General features: G+C 39.4%; 1 protein-coding gene across 1 annotated transcript in view; it reads right to left on the bottom strand.

Moving 5' to 3' along the window:
• Positions 1-22071, bottom strand: part of LOC122400373 (dystrophin-like) — a 702582-nt gene continuing 680511 nt past the window's right edge. The window contains exons 51-61 of the mRNA XM_043401810.1: positions 7169-7428; positions 5887-6045; positions 4980-5116; positions 4219-4423; positions 4043-4128; positions 3639-3966; positions 3397-3508; positions 2664-3302; positions 2318-2432; positions 1845-1952; positions 1-1085 (exon numbers count right to left, since the gene is read on the bottom strand). Of these exons, the coding sequence (XP_043257745.1) occupies positions 985-1085; positions 1845-1952; positions 2318-2432; positions 2664-3302; positions 3397-3508; positions 3639-3966; positions 4043-4128; positions 4219-4423; positions 4980-5116; positions 5887-6045; positions 7169-7428 (2250 nt within the window). The 3' untranslated portion in view covers positions 1-984. The remainder of the gene's footprint in view (positions 1086-1844; positions 1953-2317; positions 2433-2663; positions 3303-3396; positions 3509-3638; positions 3967-4042; positions 4129-4218; positions 4424-4979; positions 5117-5886; positions 6046-7168; positions 7429-22071) is intronic.

Below are 22071 nucleotides of genomic sequence, written 5' to 3'. Positions count from 1 at the left end.
GACTTAAATATGAGACATTGCCATCTAAAGTCCATTTAAAAATATGAAAAAACGATTGTAACCGGATAAAAAATAAATTTGAAAGTCATAATGCACATTGCTTTGCTTTATTATCGATTACAAAAAGTCCCCAAGTGTACGTGTGATAACGTATGTATGTATATATGTATATGTATACGTAAGCGCGCCCGCGTGTATAACGATATGTATTTGTTCCGTGTTTGTTTGTGGTGTGTCCATGCATGCGTGTATGTAGGTACGTGTAGATGTAAAATACAGGATTGCAGAAGTCACGGAAAGATGTCAGGTATATGGATTTCCTTTTATATTTCCCGTTTCCTTTTTATATGTTGTCTAGAATCACAACATGTACATCGTGTTATGTATTGATGTCGAGGAAGCGCCCGTGGCAGTGAACAGAATGGGTATGTTAATATAACCTACGATCTATAATAGATTACGTGATTTGATACATTGCTTTTGCATGCATTGTTAATGATATTTCCTTTCATGTAATTCTTTATAATCATTATATTCATTTTCATTTGCTTCTTCATCTTCATCGTCGTCATCTTCTTCTCGTATAGTTTAACTAGCAAGCATATAACAACTGATTTTTTTTTTTCTCGTACGATTAGTTTCATGATATGACGTGTCAATATGTAGTAAAGTTACTCTCAGGGGACCGCCAAAGCCAAACCATAAATTGTCTTATTAATATAATTTAGCTATACAACGGTGTATATCAAAACTTATAAAATACCCAAAACCACTATGACGGCTCCCCTGACCCTGCATTTGCGCGATATATCATTTCTCTGATATGATGTTTAGAGCCAGGCTTCTTATTGGTCGTTGATTAAGATTAATGTTTCGTAGATCCCCGTACAATGTACGGATCGATCGAGTTGATTTTTTTCTGCTTGACGCATTGTCGTTAATCGTTCGGACGTTCAATGTTCTCGAACGTAGTCGTGTAAGTCGTTACTTAAAAGCCGGCGGTGGCGCCCTTTGTCCGTTTGCTTTCGACGAGTCCTCGCTGGTCATCACTGTCACCAGTTCGCCGACAGCTTTCCCTAAGTCTCCTAAAAGAAAAATGTACGTTACACCGTTTTCGCTCGAGTCGGGTCGGTGACCTGCGTTTCTGCACGATCGAAAATCGCTTTATCATCTAATACACATATGTATGATTATTCACATTTAGCCATTTATATTCATTAGATCACATGCACGCATACACGAATGACGAGAAGAGTTCCTAGTGCGGGCGAAGACTTCAGTTACGGACTCCTGATTGTACATACGCAGAGACAAAAAAGCAACGAGCAAACAAGAGAACGAGAACGTAATTTGAATACAACTCGTCGTATATAGTCTATGATTCGATGAAAGATTATTAGAATCTTTCTACTAATATTCAGTTTGTTCATCAGCGATTGAACGACTTCAAAATATAGTAGAGCTTTGGATATTGGTCGACCTAGGTAGATGTGTCTATTTCAGAGTAAGATAGATTTAAAAACATAAACATATTGTATTTAGCAACCGGTGAATTTTCAAGGCATCGCTGTGCAACGAATATATACGACAGTATTAAACAATAAACGATTCTCGATTCGACAAGGTTAAACATGTTTGACAGAGTTGCGCGGATAGAAGATCCAGCTGGAAAAGAAGCGTTGATAGTCTCACCTTACATCCATCCTGTGGCGTGAAAAAAAACAGGAAAGCATTGTTATTGTTAAGCAGAAATGGGTCGTGCATAAAACGTTCGACACAGCAGTTTATTACACTACATAAATGATTACACGATTGTGTAGGTAGTACACTAAGGAGGAACGAACCTGCCATGTGTAAGAGATTACCCACATTATGGGCAACGCTGTGAGAATGCGGTGGCGGTGGTGGCCTCTCTAAACTGCTCACTCTTCCCTCGTTCGAGCCTCCACCACCTATGTCCATACACCCATACCAATAAGCTTATGCTAATATATTTGGCACTATGTGAAACGCGCATTAATATGCAGTTAGTATAGCCACGACAGAAATACCTTACGACCATCTATTCTGACTGCGATTCGATTAACTACGTTTACGTTGACAATTGTTCGCACACCTTCCGCGATGTGTACCGAGAAAAAATATTTGAACTACGCGCGATGGATGTTAAAGTCGATCAAGTACTGATGGGGAACGAAGACTCGAGTTTGCGGAGATGATTATTGAGCAACGATAGGACATTGATGAACTAATTGTATTTAAAATTAAACGTTACCGCTCAGGAGGTCCCAAAACTAGTCAACGATGTGTTACGTACCCGGAGAATCGTGATAGTGGCCGTTCATTTTCGCTGGAGAATCGGTCGCCAATTGAGACGCCGTGACGCTTCGCGTCTGCAACGTGCCCGTTTTCGACGGCGATGAAGCATTCGGCTGCAACAAGCAGCGAATGTTATTGCAAAAAGTCTTACGGATCGACCTTGAAGCGTTCGATACGCTGCTCAAAATAATTCCTTTACTTCTCCTTCAAGCATGACTCGAGAGATGAAACTAGTCTCTTAATTTATAAACTAAGGCTTTAGACATTTCAAGATAGAAGCTTCCTGAATCACCTCGAGCAGCGTATAAATGTATAAACGTTGAATGCGTATAATTTGAACTTACATCGTCCAACAGTTGTCTGAGTCTTTGCAGCTGCGCTTCTAGCTGACGATTATGATCCTCCAGTATCTGCATACGCGCCTCTAATCTTCCTTTGTGCTGTCTCAACATTTTCGCTTCGGCTATCATGTTGCAATCCGGTTGTCTGTTGCCATGCCCGTCTTCGGGCGTGGATCCCGGCGTCTGTTTCGAGCGCAATCGTTCGTATTCCGCTTGGAGGGTCGCGTTCTCCTCTTCGAGCTCGCGTATCATCGCCTCGAGCTCCTCCCTTTGCTCAGCGTCAATCGCGGCCATCACTTGAACCGGGCTCCTCGGCACGTTCACGTTATCGCTGCCGTTCAAACTCTGACAATAATGGGCTATCAGCTGATGCTCGTCGTCGCTGTCCGGCGTCGAGTTGCTTCTCGTGCGAGACAGCTCGACCTCCGCCAGTCGGGAGGCGTACATCTCCAATCGCGAATGCATGTCCTGGCTCAGGGAACTGTGCTGCGGCGAGGGTGCAGGGCTCTCCAGCGCGTCTCCCTCTAACACGGTCTGCACTGGCAAATAACCAACTCTTGGGTGCTTCTTGAAGTATCTTTTCGACTTGAATTTGTTCCGGAGCGCTCTCGTGAAGTCACGTACGTCCTCCCCAGACGTGGTCTGCGGCATAAATAAACAGATATTGTTGCTAGGAGTCACAGACACGGGGCGTTTTGTTCCGCGAAACGATATACGAGCGTATGGAGTAGCTTACCGCGGTGCAGTACTCCTGCATCGGATGAGTCAGTTTATGGTTCTTCGCTTTGCGACCCGAGAAGAAGCAGGTCTGGCACATGTCGAAGTTAAAGCATTTCAAGCAACGGTATCTGAAATTCGAAGAACGAGCAAAGTTTTAGTTTATAGTCCTATCTACTATATCTACTTTCATGAGGAAAGGGCTGGAGATTCTAGAATAAGCTTTGAATTTAGTGTTTGTGTTTGAGGACTGTATCGTACCTGAATCCAGTGATAGGATATTCTTTGCATATGTTACATTTCGCTTGATGCTTAGCGCTCTCTGCCGCGGAGAGTCTATGAAGCACAGGCAGCCAGACCATACTCTGCGGCTCTTGCTGCAACCAGCTCAAAAAGTGCACGGCTTCTATTTCGTTCTTGTCCTTTCCGGCTTTTTCGAAGCAGCTGCGGACACTGGGCTCGATGTTCGATCCCCCGAAGGCCGCCACTTCGCCTAACTGCCTGGGCACTTGAATGCAGTCGTGCAACAGTAAACCCAGTTTACGTTGATCCACCAACCTATTCGGATCAGCGATCAGCCGGAACAGATCTGGAACAAAACGACCAGCGTTATATATTTCGCGTTAAGGATACGAAACTAAAAATAAAGGATCGACGAAGCTTACATCTATACTTTTCTTCCAAGTGACCCTTGCACAACAAGACCAAACCAACCTTGAAGGAAAGCACGCGAATTTGACCGGTTCGTTGACTGAAAAGCAGAAACGAATTGTTAACTGTAGAGATATCTTAGATGCTTAGACAATTGGGAGTACTGATAACGTTGGTTGATCAGGCTTACCTATCATATACATTGAGGAGCCAGTTGATGGCTAAATCGATGCACAACGGCACAGACACCTGCGTCGGATTGTCAGCCGTTATCACTTCGTACAGAGACGTCAGGACTGTCACCATGTCGGGAATGTCGATTAGTTTGTCGTTCTGCGCTCGGAGCCCGTGCGAATCGAACTGCTCTAACGCGGTGGAGAGGCTCAACATGTCCACTGCAAAGGGAAACCGATAAAAAATTTAGGGCTGAAAGCACGAACCGTTCATCAGTAATTGTAGCCATTATACAGATGACAATGAGCACTTGGATTTTAGGATTGGAGGGAATGGTATTATCACATTTTCTTAATGGAATAACCTAATGGCGTTATTAATAAAACAGTCTGAGTTAATGGGTTTGGTCTAGAAAACGTCGACAATGTTGCAGTCTCTGTACTTTTTATACCAATAAACTGTTCTCGATAAATAATAGTAGAAAATTGCCTCTGCAATCGACTCCGATAGCTAATAATCGGTTTATAATAAAAGCGATATTAAAACGTTTCATCGAAGTCAAAGCTAATATCAGAGAATGCAACCACGGAAGAACGAGGATCATCGACTCGCGAAGCGAAAGAGACCCACGCGAAAGATCACATCTATCGACGATGACGCGGTACGTCATCGCAGTCGGCCAAGTGATTAATCGAGGAAATTACTGCGATTAATGAACGTGCTGGGTGCAAGACCGTTCGAGTCCCATCCAAGCCAACGAACGAATGAAATACTCACGACACAGCCGTTTCTGAACGGTGCGCAGCTTCATCGCGGTCCTGTACGCGGAGAATCGTACTTCGTTCAGGTCTGCTAGAGAAGACATCAGTTCTATCATCTTAGGATGATCCCAGTGGGTGGTCTCCGACTGATGGCTGAAAACGTACCTGGGATTAGGAAACGGAACGCTCGAACCGACGGAACGCGGCGGATTAAGACATTAATGAAATTTTGTAACAGGAAGGATTCCGCGGATAGAAGTTGGCAAAGTCGAGGGCTGGAAACTTTATTTAATCTTTATTAAATCCGGACGATTTTTGGCACGAGCTAAGTTTCGAGTATTTACCCACGGGTCGACGGATTCGAAGATGGCGGTCGAAGTATCTCGCGATGTTCGGATAAAATTTAAGCAAAATTGATCTTAATCCTCGACCGATCGAATTGCTTAAAACATTGGTAGAGTCTATCTTCGGTCTATCGTTGGATTACCAGTTATTGGTGATTTCTTTAAACTTGATTGTTTTAAGTGCAATCAGGTGTTCGGTTAAACGAAGCGTGTACCGCGCTATCCGGAAGAATTTATGGTCTGAATAAACGTTCGTTGAACGGTATCAAATTACAAGGAACGTAAAAATAAATTGTAGAACATCAGCTATAAAAGATAGCGTTAGGTATTAAAATTTCAGATTCCTTTCGACTCTCGGTTCCGGATCTAATTCGGAATTTCTATCGTTTCGTCGGTCCGATTAAATATTCGCTCTCGGACGTTAAATCCCGAGCTACTCGCGAATTCCCGCAAACTTTTTGTTGTCTCAGATCACAACCGTCTCATCAATTATTCGTTTGCTTGCGTTAAGATCGCGCCGGTGGGGGGATAACGGTCGTAAATTTAAGGCGACTGGCTGGAGCAAGGAAGATCGATTACTTGATATAGTAAGGCACTTTGGCGGGTGTGAGGGCTCTCTCCCATGGTGGTTCCACGCTGCTCGCGAGAAAAGCCTGGCTACCCGGAGTGCTGCCATCCTTTCCAAATCCGCTTAGCAACTTGTAACGCTCGTCAACCGCCACTTGCAGCACCTTCCACCTGCGAAAACACGTGAAAAAGTTACAGTCTCGCGACTTCTCGCTCGGATGACGCCCGAGAAAACCGAGAAATAAGCGCCGCGATACCGATAAGTACCTCATCCACGAGAACGGGATAGCCTCTATTCAACGTAAATAAAAAAAAATAACAAAGAAGTGTTTTACAGTAACTTTTCTAACTTGTTATTATCATCTGATGGTTAAACAAAGTCTTCTGTCTCTTAAGTGACAGTTGTTTTAGTCGTCCAATTAATTAGAAACGATTCTTCCAAACATTATTATTGATAGATAAACAACAGAGAAGAAGCAAGCTATTTATTTAAAAACAAATCTGGCAATAATGTCAATACTGTTCTACTCACATATAATAAATAATTCAAAATTTAAATGCATAAATAAACCAACTTGAAAGAAGTAAAATAGACTAGACTAGAATAGGCTAGACAGAGTCTTCTGTCTTTTAATTGACAGTTATTTTAGTCATTCAATTAATTTGAAACGATTCTTCCAAACATTATTATTGATAGATAAACAACAGAGAAGAAGCAAGCTATTTATTTAAAAACAAATCTAATAATAATGTCAATTATGTTCTGCTCACATATAATAAATAATTCAAAATTTAAATGCATAAATAAACCAACTTGAAAGAAGTAAAGTAGACTAGACTAGAATAGGCTAGACAGAGTCTTCTGTCTTTTAATTGACAGTTGTTTTAGTCATTCAATTAATTTGAAACGATTCTTCCAAACATTACTATTGATAGATACGCAACAGAGAAGGAGCAAGCTAATTATTTAAAAACAAATCTGGCAATAATGTTAATAATGTTCTCATATAATAAATAATTCAAAATTTGAATGTTACTATTTTACTGTATAAATAAATCGCCTTAAAATGTTTCAGAATTGTTAATCGGTTTATATCTATCATGGCAATGGTTGACGCGACTTCTGGCGTCGTGGTGTTTCTAGGGTTAATGTTGCGTTTTCAAGCGTGCGCGGCTTATTCTCCGGTAAGCTGAATTCCATCGAATAAGCAATGTTCCCGGCTCTATCGCCGGAAATCTCCAGTTCTCGCGGACGTGAAAAGGCAGCAGCCGGAGGAATTCCAGTGGAACGTACCTGGTGTTGAGATCTTCGAGTTTCGCCAGCAAAGCATGACAAACGATGACGCTGCTCGAGGCGAAGACGCTCGCTTGATCGTTCGCGTCCTCGATGTTCCTTTGAATGGGCACCAGCCGTTCGCCGAATTTCTGCAATTGCTCCAGCAATTCCGTCGACTCGTTGGCGTCGCTTGGATTTTGCCAGCCGCTCTGGATCGCCTCGGCAGCGGCCATCCGCGACGACAAATCCTCGAGTAACTTTTGGAAGACACATATTTTCTGCAAGCAGACGCGAACGAGCCGATTTTACTTCACTTTTCTCCGCACACGGTAAAATTAATATTCTTTCTCTTCGCCAACGATCGAAATAAACGAGCGGCCAAGAATAATTTATATTCATCCTTAGCATCTTTGGTTTTCATTCGACGTTTCGACGATAGTTATCGAGCCTTCTTTGGAATGGCAATATTAAAATAAAAATAGCTGGAATTCAGGGTCTCTAGAGAGTCGGTATACATTTTCTGGGTAACTATTTTTGTTTCCTGGTTTTCCTCAATATTTATTTTAATATATACTACTTTTTGCCTTAGTTCTTCATCGTACCGCCTTACCCTTTTATTTGACAAACGAAAGTGTATGTTTGCAGATGTGTGTTGCCTTTGTCCTCCGAACGAAACCGGTGGGTGGGACGAAAAGACGAGAGGTGGTGGGGATAGCCGTTCAATGTCCCTGAGCGGTCAATATATTCTGCTCCAAGTGTGGAAGTTTGAGTAATTACAGTTAGGCGTCACTTAAATTCTCTATATCAAATTTTAATAATAACATTTTTGATTCGAATAATTGCTATGAACGTTAGATTCTGAAATGACACACATTTGCAAGCAAACCTATAGAATGCAGTTTAAAAAACAAAATTGTCTCTGTTAGGTCTCGTTAAAACATTTAATTTTTCCTTTTCTGTTCTGTCAGAAAACAAGCAGTCTCCCTCTGTGTATTATTTAAAGCAACGTATATTGCTTTAAATATACGTTGGACTCAACCGGAAACAATATATAACGTTTTCATTAATTTGCATTCTTCTGCTGAGCGTTATTATTCTAGTTGCGTGTTGTTTCGTACACACACGAATAACATTCATATTTCTTTAGTGGAAAAAATTCGATAATTGCAATTAAAAATCACTTCAATTTTATTGTATATGCAAACGATGTATTTTAACGATATAAATGGAAAAAATTACATCGAATCGGTCTTGTACGAAATTTTAATAAAACTTGACAAGCAATTTGTTAATCCCTTTTCAAGCTAAATTATTTATACTAACGTGCAGGAAGGAAATAATTATTAAAATCTAGGTGACGATAATATTTCATTCAATAATTTTAGATGTGTGACCGTATGGCTATGGCAGGAATGAAAGGGTGTAATTATGTTCATTACGAACGAATGACTGTTCATTCAAAGGGAAGAGATATTTCTACAAAGACAATGAACTCATTCTACTTCGGTTGCTTCCGTGGCCGTATCTGAAAATAGTGTTACTCTACAAACGAGCGAACAGCGTTTCTGGGAGTACGACACCGCGTTTGTGGGTCGAAAAGAAAGTTACAAGCGTAATTGTCGGGCTAGGAGTTTATGGTCTCGAAAACCACGTTTATGGATTACTGGATTTCGCGTGGCCATACGCGAGTCAACTGCGAATAATTGCTGTTAAAATTCAGCAGAAATTGCGACCGCGAATATTTTGGACTCGGTGAAAAGATTTCTTGGCTTTGTTAGGCCGACGACAGAATCTGATCTTTCGACAGAAACAATGTAGTGAAACCTCCATTGTACGAGAGTTTTATGGTAATAGTAAAAGTTAATTGTTGCAAGAAATTCGTAGAGGAAGTGCAACATATTTGGAACAGATGATTTGAGTTCAAATGCAATTACGCGTCGAATCATCGAGCTCTTCCAGCAAGATATAAATATGTTTTTGTCTTCTTTCCATACAGTAAATTTGTTTATGCAAATGGAATGCAATCCCTTTGTCGGCCCACGCGGAAAGTTGCCCAAGTTTTAATTAGGGCCATTCACGCACATCGAACTTTCTAAGTGCTGTTTAAACACAATTTAGATAGCATACAACAAGCTAATGAATAGGGAATTTAACTCAGTAAACGTTCATAATTTCACTATGTGTTCAAGAAACGTATACGCAAACTAGTTTCGATACGTTGTAGAGTGAATATAAATTTCAGAATTTATTGAAACAAATATAGAGACACGTAGACAAGAGAAGATCCAAGGACATTTCCATAGAAATAAATTTCATCCCTAACGCCCTCGAGACAACACTTTAGTTAATCCCTGTAAAAGGGTTACAGCAGCCATCAAGATGACGCGTCTTTTTTCCACTCCAATAAATTACATTTAACGCTGAAACGGCGAAACCAATTCGCGAGTCTCGCAGGATAAAAGGAGGCGTAACAATAACCCTTAAACAACACCTAACATCCCTTTCAGGTCGGTCTGACGACCCGAAAGCATCCAGTCGCTCTTTCCATTCATTCGATTACCTTCCATTCAAGCGTTCCACCCATCCATCGAGCGTTTCTCGTTTCCCTGGTTAAGCCGCAGCCTTTTCGCGGTCGAAACCTCGACACAGAAAACGAGGGTTGAAACCTCGGGACGAGGAGTTGCGGTTGAGGAGAAACCCATTGCAGCGGTACAGACGCATTTGCGCGGTCCTTTCACATTTTATTTGCGACAGGGACGGTATTGGATTTACAATAAAATAAAGTGTTTCCTGGTAGTTGTCGGAGGAACGAGAAAACGTCTCCATCGAAGAACCTGAAAGTGATTAACTCGAAAAGATCTATCGAACTGCTGATGCGGACTAAGGGTTGACGAAGTTATTACGAAAAGTGTCGAACAATAAAAATGATTGGCATCGCTGACCAAGAATATGTAACACGAAATTTTAGGTGTTGATATCACGTTTCTAATTTGGAGTCTCAAAGAAAACCCACTGGGAAGGATGCAGGCGTGCCTTTTCTAAAACGTACATAAGCAAAGACAAAAGAGGAGACGAATGGGTGTAATGTTTCGTGCGTGAAATGTGAGTACACTGGGAATGCGCTGGTTACAACTTCCGGAAGTTGCACCTGCGACTACCGTAAGTAAATTTTAAGACTCGGAATTCATATTTACCTAAGACGGTCGCCCGTTGTTAATTTTCTACTCGATGGAATCGCAAGAGAAAATAAATTTATCATCTAGTCGTTCCCTTAAATTTCGATTTTTTGAAACGCCAGTTTATAGTATTTTTACATATGATGTTTAGGACCAGTGCACGACAAAGAATTCCGAACGTAATGAATATAAAGTAGAGAAGCAGGAAAGGAGGGGAGAAAGGAAGTACAGGGCAGAACTGTTGAAAAATAGGGAAACGAGAACAGACTGAACAGTAAGGAACAGAAGAAGGCGAAATAATAGGCAGAACGTATAGAGACGAAGGGCGAAGCTAGGAGAATGAAGAAGGAGAAGTTTAGAGCACAGAGTCTCTCAAATTGTGGTCTCTCAATTCTCAGAAGAAAATAAGAAGCATACAGTGGAATAAAAGTATTTGTCTCATAGCGTTGTATTCTTATCAAAAACACCTGCTAAATGATCCCTTCATCAATCCCTATTTAATTTTTGAAAAGTAACAGAATCCATTAAATTTAGGTTTATCCAATGTCTGTTGCATAGAACTATCAAACTTATAAAATTTAACAAAATTAACAAATGGTAGGAAATGTAATTGAATTTTTAAATTAAATTATCGAGAAGGTGACACGGTTGCAAAGTGGAGTTCTCGTGCAGAGACGAGTTTGCTTGTTTTACATCTTTCGTTGGCGGTTCCCAAAAAATTTAGAGAAAGAAGAGCAGCGGCTCCCGTTGAGAATCTCTGGCTTAGACGAAGGAAAAGCCGGAAAAGCGCGGAACGAAGAAAGGGTCGGCGCGGAAAGAGCAACGAGGAGAGAATGAAGGAAACCCGGAGCGAACAGTGGAAAAGGGTCGGGAGAGTCTGCATTTGCATTCCAAATAAACGCCGACGACGGTCGTTAAATCGCTCTAATTAGTCGTCCCGCTGTGAAAGTACTTTTAAGCGGCGCTTGTTCGGCATCCAGCGCGCGCGTTCTTAAAGCGAAACGCGAAGAAAAAGGCGCCGAAAGAGAAGTCGATGCCGGAAGTAAGTTCGAGTTGTCGACGACACGGAAAACGAAGCTGCCCAACTGGCGCGCCGATGGGTATTCACCGACCGAAACAATATACACTTTTTCCGAGTTTGTCACGCTTGGAAGAATCGCTGGATGGTCATTCGCTGATAACTGGAACGCTGGGTTCGCGCAAATAACACAGGATGCTTTAAAAACGAGGATAAAAAAAACTCGTACGAACGTAGCTCCGGAAATTCCACCTTTTCGAGATACAATTTTTATGTGTGAAGTAGAAGTTTAGTGCAGGAAGTCCCATGAATAAAGATCTTAATATAAATAAAATTACAAAAATGTTTTTCCCAACCTTCAGGTGTTCGACATGTTATTTCTAACGAAATTATAATTACAGTTAGCAAAAGTACAATTCCAAGTATTTCTGTTATTTATTGAACATTTAGCTTTTCTGAGTTCCTGGTATTCGGCTCGTTAAACGAAATACTCCGAGATCTAATTAATCGGAGCAACGTACGGGTAAATTCACATGCAAATTCGCCGAACGATTCTCGGAGCGAGGCGTTGTAATTGTTTAGTCCCATTCGCTGGTCCCGTTACGACAGTCCTCGTACCGTTCTTCCCTGACACCGTTCCAACCGCAGGTGTCAATAAACCTAATTAGCGGCGCGCTTAGCGACCTCGTAATTGCAACCCCTGGCTACGGTTCAGCGCCGTGGCGGACTCTACGGTTCCGTTTCGGTCCGTTCTTTCTCGCGACGGGCGAAAAAGTTATCGTGACCGTATCTCGTTATGGGTCTGGATTTATTTGTGCGCACGCGATCATGGTCGTTGCACGCACCAAGCACCAGGAACGAGCAAAAACCGCGATAATTCGATTGTAACAGTTCCCATCTGACGCGGAGAGAATCTTTCGATTGCACGCGAGACTACTGCACGAACGACAGGCGAACGTTAAAATTGAAATATGGCGTGTTCCCGGCGAAATTAATTGGAGATTTAAATGATCATTTTGATGATTTGTAATTTCATTAAAATATCTACGGTTATATAAATTAATATGTGTATATATTAAACACTGATTGTTATCGTCGAAATTGTACGTAATTTGTTTTTTTTTTTTTTGTTTTAATGGTGTAGATTTCAATTTCAATTTCAAACATTAAATCATAATATGATTTTATCCAAGTGAAATTAATTGGAGGTTTAAATCGTTATTTTACAGGTTTAGAATTTCCGTAAAATATGTCCGGCTTTATAAACGAAGAACAAACTCTTCGAATAAACAATTCGAGGCTGAAAAGTTGTTTTCGCAACGCGAAACTTTCAAAGAATTATTTGTTCGCGATCCAGCATATTTTACTTTTTGTATTTCTATGTAACCGTTTTATCGCGCAATTGTGCAAAGAGGCGAGGTACATAGAAATGCTGTTTCAAACCTAATAACATAAATTTCCATACAAATATATTCCATAGAAACATTCCAATACAAATACGATCAAATTCTATGCACCTCTCGGCACAAAATAACAAGGCCATTCACCTTTCACGTTCGAAAATTGACATAGAGAGAAGTTAGCACGAATAATAAACGAATGATAACATTGAAATATGGCGTGGTCCACGTGAAATTAATTGGGGGATTTGAATCATTATTTTGCTGCTTTCAAATTTCATTAAAATGCTTGATTATACAAATAAATTTGTGTACCTATAATATTAATTATCCATTGTTATATTCGAAATTATATAATGTTTATTTTCCTTATTTCGATCGCGAAGGATCTATCACTAATAACAAAAATTCTTTAATATGAATATTAGTTTCTCCACGACGAAAATTACAGAAAAATTTTTGTTTTATAAGTGTTTGCTCACAAGATCAGCATTGCACCAGTAGCTTTGAGCAGTAAACATCTGCTAACTCATTCTTGTCATCGTGTAATCTTTTTTGCAGATATTTCTTATCGAATACTTGGTCCTTCTGTAAACTTCTGCCGCCCTAACACTCTCTGCACTCAAGACATTGCACAACAGCACACTGTTGTACTTCCAATCTGCGTTCTTGCACGGAAGCCATCTTGGCAACTAACCAGGCTACACTATGATACAAATACAAATTCTCGGGCCTAAGCTCGTATTAAACATCTCAAGTACAATTTCAACTGTTCTAACATTCGCAAAACCTTATCCAAATATTAACTTTGCATTTTCAGCGCATCTTCCACCATCATTCTCCCAGGATTATTAGTATCTTTATTTTAAACTTTTGTATTTATGCCTCTATACTATTATTAAAAACAATTGACAATAAATCAGACTAAAATGGATGTTATAACTACTTGCTTCTATATTCCAGAAATTTTTCGACAAACAGGGCGGGCGAAAGTATGACAGAGGGTGGGGGCGTAGGAGGCGGAGGACGAAACAATTTTTCCTCCTCTTGGCCGTCTGCAATGTCATTTATTATGTAGCCGACCGGGCAATTAAAGTTAATTCGGTCCGTGCTTTCGCTGTTCTCCATTTCTCTCTCTCTCTCTGGCTGTATTCTCGTACCCCTCTATCTCCGCCGCATCCCCGTGTCGCGTCCTGGCGAACTTCTTCGCGGAATTTACTAAGCTAATTGTCTGGCGCCGTCCGATACTCCGTTTGCCGTTCCATGGTCCATTCGGTAATTAGCAGCGCGTCGTGCAATTTTCTTAGAGAGATTCCGGAGGAAATACCGCGCGGTCGTCGCGACGAACTTTTCACGCCGACGCTAGACGCCGGTAGCGAAATTCTTAAAATAAGTACGAACGAGAACCATTCGTGACATCCCACTATATAAATTTAAAACAGGTTTTCACCTGGACATTTCCCTCAAGTTTAATAGAATCTCCCCTATTTATGGTGTATACGATGTTTTCAAAAGCTTGTATATGTATTCAATGTTCTTCTTCATGGTGCGGTACTGTTGAATATTCATTGTTGCATCGATGAATGACGTAAGTCGACATCGTTTATTATGCGTGTCAAGCACGGACAGAATTATTGTTGCATTGTTCCTACCAGAGGAAGTTCTTCCGAGATTATTTTAAGAAACACACCGAGCACCGGTGGTTAGTATTTATTTCTACAATTGTCTTAAAATTTCAATGTTCCCTCTTTTGGTCTAAAAAACAATGTCGTGTCGCTATAAGAAACGACATTAAAAAAATGATCTTAATATCCACGGTATAATACATACAGGAGCCTCGAAGAGATTGTATTTGAAAAAAAGCCCAGAATAACGTCAAAAACACCTATAAAAACTCCGATGGAATCGTTAATCCGAAGCGACGGTATTTTAACGACAGAATAAATATACCTGTCAAAGTGACGCAGCGTCAAAGTGACACTTTGGCATCAGGTTGGTAAAATAAAACGAGTCGCGACGAACAACGGAAGAAGTGTATGGACCGAGACGACCACCGAATTCTCTCATAAATATTCAGTTTTCCCGCGGTCGTTTCTGTTATTTATTACGTCGCGGAGTACGAGGACAAAGAGGAGACCCGTCCGGAGGTGACTAAGCGGCAATATTGTGGCGCCTCGCCGCTTGGCAATACGCCATGTGCATCTATTATAAATCCGGCCTCGTAGCCTCGTCGAAGTACCCTAGACCTTCACCTTAGGCGTCTTCTCCGTGATTCTGACCCGCGTTCCATCGATTTCTCGAATGAAACGACGTTTCTCGCGACTAAACGGCGCTAGGACCGTTCAAATTTTTGTAATTAGCGCCAAGTCCGTGACGCGTGGGTCGTCGAACCCGTAGCGCTCGCCGGAAGCCACGCGAAAATGGTACCATTGCATTCGTCACCAGTGTTCCAATAAAAAAGAAACAAACGGGACGCAACATATCACACTACTGTTTTCTATAATTTGCATTAAACATCTGAAAGTTGATCTCTAGATGTAGATAATATCATTGGTGTAAATAATACAGAATTGTTACAAAAAAGCGAGGGACATAGATTATCCTTTTGAGACTTTTCAGTTAAGAGTCGCCATTTTTAAAAAACGATTCTAAGCTCGCAGCGCGAGATTGAAAACGTCCGAAGAATCGACCACCTGTTCAAGATCGGAAATTAAAAGCGATTCGAGTTTTTCAACTAGCTCGAGCAACGACCGCGTTAAAATATGTAAACGCGCCGAGTTTTACGCGACAAATGCAACGATAAATCATTCTGAGAGGGGAATATTTTCGCGAAAATAATAGGCAGTAGGTAAATCCGTTATACCCGTTCACGCAGATAAGTTCGGCGCGTATAATTTGGTGTTGGGCGCGACGCTGTAACAAATGATTCGTTCGCCGGAATAATCGTTCGACGATTTATCGGAATTATTTGCATACATTAATATGGCGAGTTCACCCCGCGGCGAACGGATCGATTGGGAGCGTTGACGAGCGTCGTTCGTCATTTTTACGGCTAATAAATACTCAGAAGTCGACTGGTTCGCGGAAGTTGAACGAACAAAGTCCGAAGCTTGACGCGAGCGTGACCGGCTCGGACGCTCGACACGCGTGCGAAGAATCTTCAAGCCGAGAGGTCTCGCGTTCTGTTCGTCTTCAAGATTTTAGAGGAAGGTCCCGTGAAAACGCCGAGACGATAAAAATAGCTCGAGTCGAGAAAGTATTATTCGACTATTCGACGGGAATTAGAATCATCGTGACTGGCAGGCAAACCTTAGAACAACATGTCTACCATCCATTTCTATTCACTTTCAATTTGTTTCAAATATTGTTGTTCTAAGGAGAAAAGCTAGCCTTTCTAATAAAGGGAATTTGGGAACCCTGAAGTTAAAAAAATTATACTTTTACGTTATTTAGTTTTCGATTAAGATCTTGAGATTGCATCCTTTAAATTTTCTAGCCATAGTTTAACGATTTAAGAAAGTTATATCGAAAAGAACGCTGTACAGGTGAAAGAAACAGCACTTAAAATCTTGTCAGGTCACTTGGTTCGTTTGTACGAGAAATCAACTTTTTTTATGAATTGAAATTTCTGAAACCATAAGTTTTCGAAATTGTGCCCTTAAAATTTTACGTTGATATTTGAAGTTTTAACAAAGTTATAGCCTTTTGAAGAGAACAGTAAACGGGTAAAAAATTACAACTTCTGGAACATTAAAATAGTTTTCCTCCGAACGACTTTTTTTTACCTAGTGTTGACAAAGTCTCGAGCAGTAAACCAAGCTGTTCGTTAAAAATTTTACACGCGTATTAAAAATATATCTGCCCATCTATGTTATATCCAGTACTAAAATTATTGTACTATTAATTACTGTTTTCATTTTACAAAGCAAACTTTCTTCAGTTTCAGTTAAAAATTTTTAATTTTTCTTGCCCGAAGGCTGTCGTTCTTTCAAGAATGTTTTCCTTACGTAATATAGTTATGAGTGATCTTGACGTCGTTTCATCATCGCAAGCTATTTATCTTTCGTCTGGAAGCTACCACTTAACGTTCGCTATAATCAATACCTTTCAGTTTTGTTTAATCGTAATTACATACATTTACAGTTCAACCATTGGCAAGTTAAAATATCAAATTTGAAATTCGTGCAATAATTCATTTTTAAAACATACGTTAGAACCCTATACGAATAAATCATTCAAAAATATGAAACGTTGAATGTAAAACATTCTCTCAGAAATCTTTAAAAAGCAAGTATTACTGTGCCACATTCAACCTTTTCCGCTACAATTTTTATTCTATTTCTTACGAAATTCAAGATATAATCTGTATTAATTGCACGACACACTCTGTAATAGGCTGTACTATCTAAGTGCGTTACGGTTAGAGAAGTTCGAAACATACCGCTGATGAAAATTCGCAAAAAGCATTCGCGATGTACCGATAACGTTAAAAAGGAAATACGATAATGCCGGTTGCGAAACAGACAGCAAATATTCCGGCGGTGGTCGTCAAACGATATTAAAACGCGCGGAAACACAGTACTCTGAAATTCATATTCCTGTTAAAAAGCAGAGTACGATCATACATCGGCGAAGTTTATCGCCGAAACGCATTTATCCGTAGAGGTGGCCGGCCATTGGAAAAAGATTATTCATTAGCTTCATTCGCAGGAGATCGTTAAGCAGCTTGCAACGCGTATTTTATACAGAGTGTTCGGCCACTCCTGGGAAAAATTTGAATGGGAGATTCCAGAGGCCAAAATAAAACGAAAATCAAGAGTATCAATTTGTTGATTGAGGCTTCGTTAAAAAGTTACTAAAAAATTAAATTAAAAAACTTCAAATTGTTAAGATATTCGAAGTGATCGCTCGAGGCTTTTGTCGTTTGTGCGCAAGTATATTGTCTTTTGGCTTGTATTTTGTCTGTTATGTAATCGATAGCGTTGCAGATACATCGTTTCGTTCCGTGTTGTGTTTGTTTCTTTAAAAAACCAGTGTATATTCAATACAAATCATTTACGGAAAAAATTATCTTCGGTTACGGGGGGCACTTACTATCAATTTTGGTGAATAGATATACCCTCGAAATCTTACGCACTTTCGAGAAAAAAATTCGAGTAGGTGCAGAAATTTTTCGACAAAATTAAAAAATTTCAAATCATTCTGCAAAAATTATTTTTGGTTACCAGGGTCGATTACAATCATTTTTGGTCAATACACATACCCTCGAAATCCTACACAGTTTCGAGAAAAAAATTCCTCACCGAAAATATAATTTCTGGCCAGAAATGTCTGCCTGAATTTTCATGCGAATCTTTAAAACATCATAACTTCTGAATGGATTGGACGATTTTAATGTTTCAAACGGCAAACAGCGCGTATTTTGGCCAAGAATATGTAGAAATTCTAAGAATATTCAAGAAGTTGATCCTTAACCCTGTAAAGTAAGAAAAACCCCATAAAAATGGTCCAATTTTCAAACAGTCATAACTCTTACAATAGTGAATATATTTCAATAAAACTTTTTTCTGAAGTAGAGCTCATGGGTATCTACAGAAAAGTATTAGACAATTTTTCTGTACAGCGTCAAACAAATTTATTAAAAATGAAAACCTGATTTTAAAGAAAAATCGACAGGATAACTGCTGAAATTTTTCACTGAAATAAAAAATTTCAAATCATTCCAAAAAAATTATTTTTGGTTGCATTGGTTAATTGTAAGTATTTTTGGTGAATACACATACCATCGAAATCCTACGCTCTTTCGAGAAAAAAATTCAGGAAGGTGGATTTTATCGACAAAATTAAAAAATTTCAAATCGTTTTGGGAAAATTATTATTGGTTGCAGGGGTCAATTACAAGCATTTTTGGTGAATACACATACCCTCGAATTCCTACGTACTTCCGTGAAAAAAATTCTTTATCGAAAATATACCGTGTGGCCGGAAATGTTCCTACAACTTTTTAACGAAGCCTCAATCAACAAACTAATATCCTTGATTTTCGTCTTATTTTGGCCTCTATAATCTCCCATTAAAATTGGTGGTTCTAATAACCGTGCCAGGCTACAACTCTGATCCAAATGAAACCGTAGAGGGAAATTTTGAATGGTTTAACCTTTAACTGGTACGATTACTGTGAATGCTCACCCTCACACTATAATTATAATATTTGAAATTAAATCAAAATTATATTCTTTTTAAAACACAAGTTTATGTGCAGAAAAATTAAATACAGTAATATTTAATTAATAAATGCTATGACAAACATTAAGGGATAATGGCTTCTATCAGGTTGTGTAGTGAGTTTGGTATTCTAACATTTTATTATGTAAAAGCATATCACAAAAGCATACAAAACTTTCTTTTACGGTTTTTTCTTTATCTTCGTTTACAACAAAGTTATAGCCAGGTCCAGTTATTAGAATCGCCCTGCACGGCGATGAAATATCTCGCTGCGCCGCGGACGGAAACATTGCGCGCATTGTTAAAAATATTTCGTTCCTAGCAAATGCAAGTCTGCCAGATATATCGGGACGCTTTTTACCCAAAGTGAGGAGACGAAATATTCCTGTCCATTTTCGCGTGAAATTCCATTGTACCGACAGATGCTCTTAAAACGCGGATCCGTTTAGAATATGTTTCCCTGAATGGGCTTAGAACGCGATCGAACCGATATCTTTCGCAAATATTTACGACTGAAACGTGTGCTTGTCGTGGGAAATGCAACGCGTTCGAAAACTCTGGTAAAGTGCTGCGCTGACGTGTCAATCGTTCTTTGTCAATTTCCATTTTTTAATCCCTTCGTTTCCACTGCCGCGCTCGATCTATTTAAAGTACTCTAGATCTATTGTATTCCAAATTTAAAACGAGTTCCTGCAAAAGTAACTTTGACCGTTTCTCTTTAAGGTTTAGTCAACAGTCAAAAATTCGCCAAAATTCTATTGAAACCTTGATACTGTTTTTTCGAGGGATTTGTATTTTTATATTTGACGGTACGGATCGGTTACACTCGGTGCTGGGTTCAGTTACGCTTTGTAAATTTCCATAAAAATGGTGAAAAAAATTACAGAGATATCTTCTTAACACGAAACGAAGGTTTAATGAGGTACGGTTCGCACGGAACGAAATGCAATACGGGTACATAATATATTTGCATATTATCTTGTTTATCTGGGAGGCCTGTTTTTAGCAACACCTATCATCCGATTCGAATAAGATGTTGCAACGTTCATTAAATCATTTTTATTATTTTTGCTCATGCAAATTCTGCGACTTTCGATACATTTTGCATGTAGGAATGCTTTAAACTGGACGGCAATTAACATAAACTATATATGGCGAATATTAATTAACAAGTATTACTACATATAGGAATAAATTCCAATATGTAGTCGGGCCTAATTATAAAACAGAATTTGCTGGATAAATGTCCGCTAGCAACGTACGTAAATTGAAACGTCAATCTTTTGGAAACGAGGCGTTACAAATATTTTTGACGAATTAATTCCAACTGTTCAGGTACAGATTTGTACTTTTATAATTTTTAAAATTATATTAGAAAGAGTGTTAATTATTTTTGACTCTCAAATATTGTTCATTTTCATAGATTTCTTGTTTTCCGTTAATACGATGGGACGATACTACAGGATACTCGCGAACGTTAGCTTATATAATTTTAATTTTTATTTATCGCTTGCATGGTAATCGAGAACCGCGATATTTCGTCGTTAAACTAAAAACCCTTGACCACGGAACGGATACGAGTATTAGTGGATATATCTTTAATTGGATTTACCGTTTGACACGCGACAGCCGAGGAATAAGATTCCCCGGGGAAAAGTAAATCGATTAACGAATACGGAATTAGCTCCGTGAACAAACCAAGGCGGCGACGTTCGATTTACGGTTTCATAGTGGAAGATTTTTTTATTTCGTTGAAAAGTTATTTAAATTACAGTGAACGATCAAATTATTATCGCCTTAAAATTGTCTCTTATTTGAAGTTTGTCTAACAAGGAGTCTCTAAATTTATAATTGTATTTACGACGAAGTTAAAGCGTGATTTGTAGTGCTTTCGGACAAATGGCGGACGACGAAGACGAAGCGTTATTAAAGGCAACGTAAAACTAACAAATTAATTATCAAGTGGCAGACGTCTTTGGAAGAAGACCGCTTTAAAGACACTCAAAGACGCCATATACTCGGATGATAAACATGATTCTATGGTGTAATCATGGTCTCGAGATACCAGCCGCAATATTAGCGTTATGAGGATCGGTTTCTCCTTTAATGCCCGACGCTGACGCCGCTACGACGCCGCCAATCTGGCGATCTTAATGTCGTTTCTTGGATGCAATAAATGCGTATTAATATTCATACGCTTCCATAAATTCCTGTCACAAGTACAGTACGCGTTGCTTTATTCCCGATGGAATAGTCTGCAATTACTTTTCATCGATAAAACCGTATTATTATTATTTAATACTACGGTATTAATTACTTAATTCATTTTTTACTACGTTCTTCGTAATTTTAATACGTTTAGGACTCATAAGTTTCCATATAAGTAACTCTAGTACAATAAAACTCAATATTAGTATCGTTTTTTCGTCGTCTTTCAGGCTTCAGTGGCCCAAGTTGAAATAGAAATGATCGTTTTTTAATACGTTTTTCGTAATTTTAATACGCTTGAGACTCGTAAGATTCCATATAAGTAACTCCAGTGCAATAGAATTCAATGTTTGTATCGTTTTTTTCAATGTTGTCTTTCAGGCTTCACTGGCCCAAGTTGAAATAGAAATGATCGTTTTTTAATACGTTCTTCGTAATTTTAATACGCTTAAGACTCGTAAGATTCCATATAAGTAACTCCAGTGCAATAGAATTCAATGTTTGTATCGTTTTCTTAATGTAGTCTTTCAGGCTTCAGTGGCTCGAAGGAGGAACTCCCCAAATTGGTAGGGATAGAAATGTTCAACTTACGAATCACGTCGTTCATTTCAAGAATCATTACTGCATTGAGACCAGAATAAAATCGAATTGGTGTCATTATCTTTTGTTTGCTCTGCATTTTGTAACCAATACGAAGGGTTGCAGCAACGCCTAAAAATTTTGTTACGTAAACACAGTTTCAGCCATTTCCGCTGTCATCCGCAACAATATTTCCACGCGTCGGCAATATTAAACAATCGAAGCATGTCAGCGCACTTTTACCCAAGACTAATGGTTTCCACGGTCCTCGTAACTCAGCGTTCCCACCTTTCGACGCGCGAGATTGCAATACAC

This window comes from Colletes gigas, unplaced genomic scaffold (assembly GCF_013123115.1).
Source record: "Colletes gigas isolate AHSC1104 unplaced genomic scaffold, ASM1312311v1 Colletes_gigas_Sc00017, whole genome shotgun sequence".
Taxonomy (NCBI): Eukaryota; Metazoa; Arthropoda; class Insecta; order Hymenoptera; family Colletidae; genus Colletes; species Colletes gigas.
This window is presented reverse-complemented; position numbering and strand designations above follow the sequence as displayed.